Source organism: Hippocampus bargibanti, linkage group LG02 (assembly GCF_051943395.1).
Source record: "Hippocampus bargibanti isolate YZ-2025 linkage group LG02, ASM5194339v1, whole genome shotgun sequence".
NCBI classification, from domain to species: domain Eukaryota; kingdom Metazoa; phylum Chordata; class Actinopteri; order Syngnathiformes; family Syngnathidae; genus Hippocampus; species Hippocampus bargibanti.
This window is the reverse complement of record NC_142735.1, coordinates 20,534,549-20,547,016: the sequence shown is the minus strand read 5'-3', so window position 1 is coordinate 20,547,016 and position 12,468 is coordinate 20,534,549. Positions and strand designations below refer to the sequence as shown.

General features: G+C 41.9%; 2 protein-coding genes across 2 annotated transcripts; both read left to right on the top strand.

Annotated features, from left to right (window-relative positions):
- The first annotated feature begins 90 nt into the window (after window positions 1-90).
- Window positions 91-1,180, top strand: LOC148901847 (leukotriene C4 synthase-like). The gene is made up of 5 exons (XM_088989906.1): window positions 91-219; window positions 339-438; window positions 503-573; window positions 662-743; window positions 1,003-1,180. The coding sequence occupies exons 1-5, from the start codon at window positions 153-155 to the stop codon at window positions 1,124-1,126; spliced, it is 444 nt and encodes a 147-aa protein (XP_088846032.1). The 5' UTR covers window positions 91-152; the 3' UTR covers window positions 1,127-1,180.
- Window positions 1,181-4,245: 3,065 nt separating this feature from the next.
- Window positions 4,246-11,207, top strand: ccdc69 (coiled-coil domain containing 69). Its single transcript, XM_088989905.1, has 9 exons — window positions 4,246-4,431; window positions 6,512-6,551; window positions 6,886-7,085; window positions 7,172-7,259; window positions 8,175-8,248; window positions 8,318-8,419; window positions 8,496-8,615; window positions 8,844-8,941; window positions 9,981-11,207. Exons 1-9 carry the CDS (start codon window positions 4,411-4,413, stop codon window positions 10,141-10,143), a joined length of 906 nt encoding a protein of 301 aa, XP_088846031.1. The 5' UTR covers window positions 4,246-4,410; the 3' UTR covers window positions 10,144-11,207.
- The last annotated feature ends 1,261 nt before the right edge of the window (window positions 11,208-12,468 follow it).

Genomic DNA, 12,468 nt, shown 5'->3' with positions numbered 1-12,468 from the left:
CCAAAAACACTTTATGTGTGTGTGTGTGTGTGTGTATGTGTTGCATTATTTGCATGCGTTGCCAATAATTGTCAGTTAGTTCATGGGGCTGCGCCCCTTTGAGGCCACATTGTCTGAACCGGTGGCCAAGACCGCACACTGGACAAGACGTCATGGAAGAGGAACATCATCAGCTTGCTGGCCTGGCCGCTGTTACTGTCGCCGCCGTTCTTGAGCAAGGTGCAGTGGGCGGCCATTTTGAGGAAGTTCCAATTTGGGAATGATTCTGAATGTAATTTCTATCTGTGATTGTTTTGTTTATGTCTAATTGGACGTATATTGTGTACACGTGTGCACAGCGTACTTCTCCTTGCAGGTGATAAGCGCCCGTAGGAAGTTTCACGTGGCGCCCCCGTGTACGAGTGGACCTCCCCAATTCGAAAGAGTCTTCAGGGCCCAGTAAGTGCATGACATCACATGATAAACCACCTTTGCAGCCATCTTAATTCTAATGAACTCGCAGAGTGAATTGCTCAGAGTATTTCCCCCTCTTCATCGCCATCTTGTGGACGTCTGGAGTCTTCTTCAGCCAAGGTGACGTCACAGTTGCACTGAAAGTCTCCTGAATCTTGTGGTGACGTACGTAAAAAAAAATCCCGTGCGCTTGTGATGTTTCCCCCAGGTGTGTCTTGCGTGTGCGGGGCGGCCTACGTAATGGCGCGTCTGTGTTACTTTCAAGGTTACGCAGAATCGCCGCGGGAACGGTCAGTTGAAAAAGCCTCACGTCCAATGACATCATTATGAAACGCTATTAGAGTGGCGCCTTGAGATACGTGTACCCTAACTATATTTTCGAGCTTCACCCCCACCCAAAAAAAATATTTTATATACGAGTATATATTAAACATATATATTAGTAGATATTAGAGCCTCTTAGTGACTGTGAAAAATTCAAGTCATTACTGGATGTCAGGGCCCCTACACCTTATAACATAGTGATGACGTCATGACGCTGTTCATCAGTTTGCGCGCGCTCTACGTGAGCGCGGGAATCCTCTGGCTGCTCATCGGCTTCTCCTCCATCGGCGTTTTGCTGTCCTTGTGGCGATTTGCCCGGCGAAACCAACTTTTCTACTCGGCCCCCTGACCTGTCAGCCATCGCCTTCAATTTCAGCGATTAATAAAAATGCCATCTGTCCAACTTTTAGCATTGTTGTTTTAATTGCATGTAGTACGGTGGCCCACAAGGTAAACACGATTCAAACGATCGATGTGAACACAAGAATGCTGCAACACCAAATTGTGATACAAACATAAGCCTGAACTAAAAAACACAAAATAACTTCTAAACAAAATTACTGAAGGTAAGACACGCTACAAACACTTTGAACACATTAAAAGGAATGCTGCAATGACAGCAGCCAAGTGGAAGCAAACGTTACAATCAACAAAAACCAATACTAAAAAAAAGCCTCATAATGTAGCGCATTTGCAAAATAAACAACAAAATAACCAAGCAAGTTCATGTCACTTAACCCAAGTTTGCTATGCTTTTTGCTATTTTTTATGTTAGTAATTCGTTTTACATATAATTGTGCACAATTTATAGAAGTAAATTAAGCAACAAAAAAAATGAGGATCATTTGGGAGTCGAAAGAGTCGATCGTTTTGGTGAGCCGATCAAAAAGAGCCAGTATTCCCATCACTAATTGCTTTTATCAAGCTGACCGTACATACGCAGCGATAAAAAATATGTAAATTTGAGGATTACTTATGCTTGTTTGCCGTGACAACAGTAGCGATTGGTGGCAGCATTGTTATTGGCTACCAGCAGTTGAGACGAACTGGATATGAGCCAAAATGGTCTTTGTAAGATCGGTAAACAATTTTTAAAAAATCCAGTATGAAAGTTGCAGTACGCCGTACATTATTTGAAATGATAAAAAAACGTATAAAATATGGGGAAACGTTTACGTTGACAGGTATGTCAATATCAACGAACTGTCTGTACAGCATGGGCCAACTCCTGTGTGGAATTTATTACGGTGCCTATTTGGAACAGCAGTTCTGGGAAACGTGACAAAGTTGCCCTCAGGGGGTACCAGCTGCTTGAATGCTTGCTTGCTTGCTTTCGCGGCCAACCGCTTACACCCAGTTAATCATAATCACATTTTTATTTGGAAAGGCGAGTCTTCAAGATGTGTAGTAACGATTGAAATCCACTGGAGGCGCCTCTTCATCTTGTTTTTTGATTACTTTATTTATTCAGTATCCGTTACTGTAGGCCAGGCATTGACAAGTCAAATGACGCAAAATCAAATCTAATACAATGGGGTGGTTGCCCACGGGCCTCCAGGGTTCCTTTCACGTTTTTACAAACGTCACTCAAGCTGTCTTATTCATTCATGTCACTGGAGGGAGCCACAACATTTTGAGGGTTCTGTTATCTAAAGTGTCATGAACGTGGCAGTTTTGGAGTCACACTTTCGCAGACGGCAAAATCGGTTGCTTGGTTTCTGAGCTAGGTATGAAATTGAATATTTGTCATAACATGACTTTGCCATTATTGCACGTATATTAAGACAATTTGGTCATTTTTAATGAGTATTTTTGTGAACAAACTGCTGGAAATTTGAAGGGCAACATTTGTGCAATTTATGAAGCTGTCTATATTATTCTCTCATCTATTATTATATTATTCCTCATTAGGGTCGCGGGGGTTGCTGGAGCCTATCTCAGCTGTCTTCGGGCACGAGGCGGGGGACACCATGAATTGGTTGCCAGCCTATCGCAGGGCACACAAAGACGTACAACAGTCACTCTCACACTCACACCGAGGGACAATTTGGAGTGGTCAATCTGCCTGCCATGCATGTTTTAGGAGTGTGGGAGGAAACCGGAGGACCCGGAGAAAACCCACGCGGGTCTGGGGAGAACATGCAAACAGGGAGGCCGGACCGGGACGCGAACCGGCGACCTCTGCACTGTGAAGCCGGTGTGCTAACCACTCGACTACCGGGCCGCCCGTCGATATTATTATCAGAATCAGAATCATCTTTATTGCCAAGTATGTAGAACACACAAGGAATTTGTTTCCGGTAGAACACGCTGCACTAGTATCGTTGTCAAAAAAAAAAAAACTGCTAAGTGGCACTATACAGTTCCATTTTGGCTACTGTTGAAAGAGTTCAAAGAGTTAATGGCTTGGGGGAAGAAGCTGTTTAAATGTCTGCTGGATTTGGTGCGCATGGATCGGTAGCGCCTGCCTGAGGGGAGTAGCTGGAAAAGGTGGTGGGCAGGGTGCGGAGGGTCCAGTAGGATTTTCCGCGCCCTAGTTTGGATTCTTGCAGTGTGCAAGTCCTCGAGAGTGGGTAGGGCGGTGCCAATGATTTTTTCCGCCGTCCTAACTGTCCGTTGAAGTCGGATTTTGTCCATTTTTGTGGCGGCCCCGAACCAAACGGTTATTATTATTATTATTATTATTATTATTATTATTATTATTATTATTATTATTATTATTATTACTATTATTATTATTATTATTATTATTATTATTCTATATATTTAACACAATTCACTTTTGTCTTTTGCCTGATGCAATAAATGTATTGCAAAGTCTAATAAGGATTAGTTTAGTTCAAACAACCTACATTTTTTTAGTCAATAACTTGATCACCCCAATAATTGTGCTCTTTTAAATGGTGGAAATATGTACAGTACTTCGGTCCATTTTCGTGTTTTATTTGCTTAATTTAAATTCAGTTTTGCTTCCGGTTGAACTAACACAAGACAGTCAATGCACATTAATAAAGTGTTGTTTCCAATTGAAGAAACATGAGCCAGTAGTAGTTGTTCGGTTTATGTTTTGCGGTTAATACGGTAATTTTGAAGCGCAGATAAGAAACCCCCTCCGGCGCATGTCCCGGCCTCAGCTACTGATGCCTTCAATGACACAATAAAAATGTTAGCTTTCCCTACTTAGAGTTACCATATCATATCATTTTAATTTAACGCCAATATTTAAAGTATAGTGGTTCTTCAGAGTTTGAATTTTTTGCATTTTATAGAGTTCAAAGTTTGAACATTCACGTTGTGCTTCTCAATTTGTCTTGAAAACAAATAAAGTGAAGTGAACGCACAAAATATACACGGCTAAGTATTTGTGTCTTTATAGAATAGGATATTTGGAATGGAGTGTTTTATTGTGACAGCGTTTCCAACGCGGCGCTTCCCCCATGCTATGTCTTGAATGCATCATTACGTCAAGCCGGGCGGCGGGGCGTTCAGGAACTTTGCTGAAGCTCGGCCAAAATTATCAGCTCTACTCGGCGGAGGCAGCTGAGGACGACGACGAAACAACGAGTTCCGAAAAGACTACGTCGAGGCCGAGCGACGAGAAGGGCGACACGAGACGAGGCGGCTTCAGCAGGCATGGGCTGCGGCCACAGCAAGGTGAGCCCCCGTGGGCGACGTGCTTCTCAGCCGCCCAAACCTCCGTCAAAGCCAAAAAAGCATTTCACGGTAACTTTCACGAGGCGACGAGAATGTTAGGCAAAGTCAGACATGGTTGAGAGCACAAACGCGGGTATAGTTGAACTTTGTTGAACGCACATCTGTTTTCAATGTACTCGACATTCTATACGCAAACTCATGAACTGACACAGATACGTCATCACGCGTAACGTTTAAATTTAAACGTGCTCCCTGCACATGTTCACACTCAGTTGGAATGAAACCAGGTTCTTGATGATTTGTCACAAAATGGAGTCATTTGAGATTTAAAAACAGTTGAAGATAAGATCGTTCTACTTTAAATAATTTCAAAAAGATCCTCCAGCCAACGTGTCAAAACAAACATTTTCGAGTGAGCTTGGAAGTTTAAAGTGACGTCATGGTCACGTGTCCAATCAGTGACTTTCAAAACTAAAATATCAAAGGGGTCACATCGTTGACAAGCCGCTTTTTAATGGTCTGTATGTTGTCAAGGGACAAAGTCAGGGAAATCTAAGATTAGATTAACCTTTATTAGTCTCACAGTAGAGAAATTCACAACTCATAGCAGCAAAGTGATGAAAGGAAAAGGAACGGCAAAATAAGTAAAAGACCCAAATACAGGAGCTGCTGAAAATGCAGCCACTTTCACGGCGCCATCTTGAAGTCAAAATATATAATATGACACAACACAAAATACAGTTATTCAATCATAAGCACTTTTCTGCTCTTCTGCACCCTCTTTCTTGTATGAAGCAGTTACAGATGAAAGAGATAATAGATTGGATTGGTCTCGCAGTGAAGAAATTTACATTTCATAAATAGATAGATGGAAATATTGATTGATTGATTACCGGCGTTGGCCTAAAAACAAACATTGATTTAACCTTGTTTAACACACCTGGAAACTTCCTCTATAGTTTCCTTAGTACATGACATCAAGCATCTGTTAGCATCAACATGCTAACAGGTCCCCCGCATTTCCTTGATGACTTCCTGTCATATGTGTTGATATCCCACCGTGTTTCCTGTTTCTTACTTTGTGTAGCATGGACCTTCTTACTTAGGTGTCAGAGCTGCGTACGTAAATCTTTCACTGAGAATAGAAAGTGGCCCTTGGTCAGCACTAACTTGTTTTTATCTCTTTAATTGGTTTAGTGGCTTTAATTGGCTTTGCAGCGCAGACGTGCTCAGGCTGTCTAATGTGACCGGCTCGACATGCTAGCATAACAAGTAGCAATTAGCATGGTCCCTATGATGCTTGTAATAATAAATAATAATAATACATGTAATTCACAAGCGCCTTTCAAAGCACCAATGGACACTTTACCATTAGAAGAACAATAACACCAGCATAATAAAACCATAAATAAAATGATTAATAATAATAGAGCTGATTAAGCTAAATTGTAAATGGATGAAAAGGTTTCTTCAGCCGTCATCTGTACTTCTTTGAAGGTGTCGGACGTTTCGCTTCTTATCCAAGATGCGATCTTCAGCGAACTAAAGTGTTCTTTAGTTCGCTGAAGAAACCTTTTCATCGATGGACCACTCCTGCACGACGAGAGCTTACACAGACGTAAACTGTAAATGCAATTTTAAACAGATGGGTTATGAATTGGGATTTGAAGGTGGGAAGAGAGTGTGTGGACTTTAAATAAAATGTCTTACTCCACATTCCCCAGCCCCAAAAATCTGATGTATGTTTTTCCGCTGATCTTATAGAACAAAAAACCAAAGAGAATTTTAATAATAGTCCCAACTCAAATATATTACATATCACTTTAAAACTATCACCACTGTATAGAGAGTGCTGCACATGGAACAAAAATAAACAATATGACAAACAATAAAACAACAAATTAACAAGAAAGACAATAAAAGTACAAAAATAGTAAACCTAAAACTCCAAAGAATAATAATGGGTTTTAAGACTTCCTGAACAAAGCGCCGATGCATGGTGGCATCAAGCATCTTTTTTGCTCAATATTTTGGTGACGGTGCTAACATGTTGCCTGGTGTCTACGTTCTTGTGTTCCAGAAGAAAACTAAGAAAGATGACAAAGGCCGAAATGATGGAGGTCAGTTGATTTTTTTTTCTGTGTGCGTGTGTATGTCTTTGTTTGTGTATGCTATTTTGCGTTTATGTCTGCATATTGCCGGCCGTTGTCATTTTTCAAGATTTTTGGAAAACAACAGAAAAAAAGTGTCAAAATGCACTAGTAGTTCGATTGTTTTTTATTTTTTTACTTCTTCCAGTGGGAGTTTTTTGTTAGAGTATCAATTGAAGAAATGTTCCAAAAATCCTTTTGTGGTCAACGATATGTTTGTGCTTGTTTATGTGCTGCTGTGTTTCTGTGTGTGCTAGTTGAGGTGGTGATAAAATATTTGTGGTTGCTGTCATGTGACTCTCAGTCAAGCGTGCGCATTCTGAGCGCCGCGGCGTGGCTAATGCTAACGCGGCGGCATTGGAGAAGCACCTGGAGCGCTTGGAGTGGCAGCTGAAGATCCTGAAGGAAGTTCTCTTGGCCAACGGTGGTGCAGAGAGGGCGGAGCTTCTTAAAGAACACGCCGATGAAGAAATGTGCACGCTGGTGCTCTCCCTATTCGACAAGGTGGGCTCGACTTTGACGGACGCGCTTCGTGCGCGGGCAAGGGGCTCAGTGGTTAACGTGCCACCGTGGGGTGTGTGTTTGCGAAGGTCAAGACGGAGACCTGCGCTCAGCTCACTGCCATTCATCAACAGCAACGGCAACAAACTGCACAGCAACACCAACAACACTTAAAAGGTATTTAACTGCCCACATTATTGGGCTTGGTTGTTTGAATATTTGTGTGAGGCTTCACTGCTGTCATCATTGCGCCCCATTGTTGTTAATACCGCAGCGTTGAAAGCGTGGTGAAAATAAAACAGACTCAGGAAATTATGGCCACTAATTTGAGTACAATTTGATTGCTGCATTTTTAACTCATTCCCTGCCATATTTTGGGAATTGAAAAGCATGATGTGGAGCGCCATTCCCAAATTTGTTCTGGTTTTGGTTTTTCTTGCTTGCCGATAAAGCGCTGGTCAGACCTCTGGAAATGTTTTTCCCGTCCAGCATTTGCCTTTTGTACAGACTCCCCCACTTGAACCGCATATAACTCCACACCCATATAATTTAGGAATTAACTCTTTTTTTTTGATGAAAGAAGAGAGTCTAAAGTTTCTTACGCTGCATTGAATATTTATGTTGTCCTAAAACTTAATATTCTGTGGGTCCTGGAAATTGAGTGACAATGACAAAAACCCTGGCACTGCAGTGGACACATTGTTTGCACATAATCTGGCAGTGAATGAGTTAGTGCATGTGGCCTGACTGCTCCCTGCGTCGATCCACCTTTGACTCATTTCAATGATTCTTTGTGGTACTTTGAAGCTTTGTATTTGGAGGATTTGTGTGCACGTTGGGTTTTCTCTGGACCGCCGGTTTCCTCCCACATTCCAAAAACATGCATGGCAGGCTGATTGAACACTCTAAAATTGCCCCTAGAATGGTTGACGGTCTCGATATGCCCTGTAATTGGCTGGCAACCAATTCAGGGTGTCCCCCGTCTCGTGCCCGAAGATGACTAAGATAGCCTCCAGCACCCTCCTTCGACCCTAATGAGGATTAAGTGGTCTGGAAAATAGATGGATGTCACAGCCTTGTTGTCTTCCACAGAGGTTGAACGAGCACATGAAGAGGTCAAAGTTCAGTTGACGGAGAAGTTTCAGATCAGTGAGAACCTGTTAAAAGTAAGTAACCACGGCAACGATTAGATGTACACCATGCTTGTCATCATCAGCTTGTTTTTGTGTGTGTAGGTGGAGGTGAGTGATTTGAAGGCGGAGCTCGAGCGTTATAACGAGCTGAAGAGGCGTGTCCAAGAGTCCACTTTCCAAAAAAATCTTCTCAGGAACATTCAGGTAAGCACAAACGTGCACGTTTCCATGGCAACCATCAGCCATTTACGCCTTAAACACTGATTACGTAACGTGTCAGGCGCACGGCAGTCCAGGTGCATTCTGGGAGTCGGAGCAGGAGTCTTTGCTGTTTGTTATCGAGATGAAGAGCGAACGCCTCAGGGAACAAAATCGCAAGTTGCAAGACATGGCGCAACTGGTAAGGCTTTCGGTTCGGCACGCGCACGTGCTCATTCGTACCGTGTCGTAGTGATGTGTGGACGATGGACGAATATAGTGCGGAATGCCGCAGTAGTTTGGTCATGTCGTTTCTGCGTAAGTTAACTTGAGATCATCATATCTGAGCAGCACTTTCCATGTTATCGCGACCAAATGACGCTAGTTTTGAGGTGGTGTCAACCAAAGTGACGTCGTCATCGTGTTTCAGGCGGAAGAGAAGCTGTGCGCCGAGGACCAATTGGTGCAAACGTTGCAGCAGAACGAAGACTTTCGAGTTCGTTTGGATAAAAGTCAAAGCGTTCTGCGGTAAGTCGGCCGCCGTTAGCGCTTTGCACGCCTGCCTAGTGGGATTTTTCCTCTCGTGGGAACAAAAAATAGAGGCGTATGTATGTTAGCTTCATGAAAGAAATGTTTGCCTGTCTGTATATCTTTGGTGTCAAAGTCAAGGCCCAGGGCCATATCTGGCCCCACACGTCAATTGATTCGGCCCGCAAAACCAAATCAAGCATGCCAAGTGCCGTGATGCTTGCTAAAGTCTGAAACAAATTTTCAAATTGTCCATTGTAAACCACAATAACAGTCATTATTTTTTACTTGACGTGGAGCGCCATTCCCAAATTTGTTCGGGTTTTAGTTTTTCTTGCGGGGGAATGTAGCGCGGGTCAGACCTCTGGCAATGTTTTTCCCTTCCACGAGGGGGCAGCATTTGCCCTTTGTCCATGTTAACGCTTTGTTACAGCTTCAGCTGTTGTTAAAGCGTTATATAAATCAATAACTATGTATTGTATTTTGTACGGCTGCCCCCATTTCAAGCTCAGATAACTCCAGACCCATATAATTTAGGAATTAACTCTTTTTTTTCTGATGAAAGAAGAGAGTCTAATGTTTCTTATGCCGAATTGAATGTTTATATAGTCCTAAAACTCGATAAAATGTCGGTCCTGCAATTTGAGTGAAAATGACAAAAACCCTGGCACTGGAGTGGACATATTTTTGCACAGCGTCTGGCAGTGGATGAGTTAATTAGTTGTGTGTTCTGTATGTAATATGTGGAGGAGATAAAACATTCTAATGGCTTCCCCTAATTCCTAACGGCCCTCGAGAGAAAACCTCAACGACAATGTGGCCCGCGGAAAAAAAATTAGTATGACACCCCTGCTGTATGTGGACTGGCGACCAGTCCCTTGATTATCTATACGTGCCCCAACATTGGCTGATGACCAATCGTGGTGGACCATCTCACATTTAAAAGTCAACTAAGATGAAGCAATCTCCAAATGGATAGTGAAAAGCAATCCAAATAAGCATCTGATAAAGTTGTGTTGTTGTTTTTTTGGCGGTTCAGGCAAATGTGTCGCGAGCGCGAGGAGGCGCACTCGTCGTTGGAGCGTCAGCGTTTGTTCAACGAGACGTTGGTGCGGGAGAAAGAGCAGCTGCTCTTCAAACTCAATCACAGAGACGCGTGCCCCAGCCTCAACATGGCTGCGGTCGCCGTCGCGCCTTCCTGATGTAGGCCACGCCCACAACAACACCAAGTCCGATGACACATTTTTCTTTTTGTTGCCGGGACAGTGTTAAAAAGGATTGATTTCACATGTGCAACAGGCGTGCTTACTATTATTTTTTTCCCCCGCTGCTCGCAGAAATGCGGGCGTGTTCGCACGTTGCTTATTTTTTATTTTATTGTTTTTGAAACTTAAGTTTACTGACACAACTAATGCTGGGATTTTCATGTGTTCAAATGCTCCATGTTAATGTGTCATGTTAGCACTTAGCATGTAGCTCCTTCTAGTTAAAAACCTGTTTGTCATGTTCACCTCTTTTTATGTGCAAATGCTACTTGTTGACGTGTCATGTTAACATGTTACCATGTACACTTTTCTAGTTAAGAACGAGTTACAGTTTGTCACGTTTGTGAATTCACACAGGAAAATGCCAAATGTCAACATCACAATTTCGCAGATGCGCACAAAATGAAGAACAAGTTTGTAGTATCAGTGTGTCCTTATGGTCAAAGGCTCCATTTTGATGCCATGCTAGTATGTAGCTTGTTAGCTTAGAATAAGTTTGTTGCGGTTAACACTCATTAATATGCTAAATCTCATCATCACATATTAGCATGAAAATTCTTCTGGAATGAGTTTACGGTGTTAATGTTACATGTTGGCGGGTCATGTTTGCATATTAGCGTGTAGTTTTTCGAGTTGGTTTTAAGTGTTGGCTTGTCATGGTCAAATGCTAGCTGTTGATGTGTCATGTTAGCATATTAAGCAATGAGCATTCAGCTTCAGTTGAAGCTGCTTAGTTCGACTGTTTTTTGTTTGATTTAGACCTTCCTGTAAATATTTTTTAAACTTTTTTTACAGGTAGTTTGTTTGCCAAAGATACATTTTTTGTTGTGAAAATAAGAATTGTCATGCACTTGCACTTTTTGTACAAGTTTAACATTTCAAAAACTTTCTGTTGACTGACCTGTCACTTGATTTTTATCATGTTGTGAGCTTTCGCTCATGTTTTTGTTGCCATGACTCAATAAAAGGAAGAGAAAACAACAACACAATCATAACCCTAACCCTCAAAAAATGTGTCTGCCACATTATTTCACTAAAAACAGTATTTTGTGTAAATCTTTGTTTTTTGAAAATGTATATTTCCCAAAAAATCTACATCAAATTATTCAAGATTATAATCCCCACGGTGGGTGTGTTGGAGCCTATCCCAGCTCTTGTCGGGCATTAGGTGGGGGACACCCTGTTTTAATGTTCATGATTTTCACCCTCATATTATGATTTATAAAATCACTTTGATTAAGTTGTGGGTTATTTTTACCCATAAATAACAATCCACACATCATATTCAAATAATAGGTGACATCAGCAACAACTGTTTCAGGGATGTTATAAACGTACAGTACAGTACTTGAAAAGAGAGACAACATATTTTGGATCCCATTGGGATATCTTAGAACTATTTGAAGAAAGTAAAAAGAAAGGATATCCAGTGCTTCAGTCAGTACAACAAATGGAAACGGGTAAAATTGACCCCTTCACATAATACGTACACTGTAGGTGGGTTAACCGTTTTGTGAAGTGACATTTCGGCCACCTCGGGGCAGCAGAGAGTTGTCGGGAGAAGTTCCAACACTTCATTGACGCTTTTACGCACACTTCTTCTGTCCTTTTCGGCTTTTCCTTTCAAGGGGTCGCCACAGCGAATCAGTAACCTCCATCTTCAGAAGTATGATCCGTTTGTTTTGGCCCAGCTTTTACGTCGGATGCCCTTCCTGACACAACTCTCTGTATTTATCCGGGCTTGGGACCGGCACAAGAAGACTTATGTCCCTTTGTGGCTACAGAACAAGCAACTCGCTCAGTAAAAGGCTCCCAAACACAAAATGGTAATCGGCACAGCAACATTCAAAAAAACAAAAACTACACTCACCATTTGATGACAATGCTCTGATCTTACCGTGAAATGGGCATCTCTTTCCTTACATTACATCACAAACAGAACTTCAAAGTCCTTTAAAATAATTTATCTTCCAGTCACAGTGTATATATATCTAAATGATCATCTCGTTCCCTATATTACATCACAAACAGAACTTCAAAGTCCATTAAAGGACAACCGACGTCACTTTTTTGTTTCTTAACTGACATCACAAAAACGTTTTATAGCATCTAAAATACCCAAAACATGCAGTATGATATTTTTATTCAAATGCAAAACACCAATAAAAATGACTTAAAGTGTCCAAAATCTGCAAAAAAATTGAGCTGCGAATTGGGCATTTTCAGAAAGTCCCGCCCCCAGTTCGCATTACTGGGGAATCA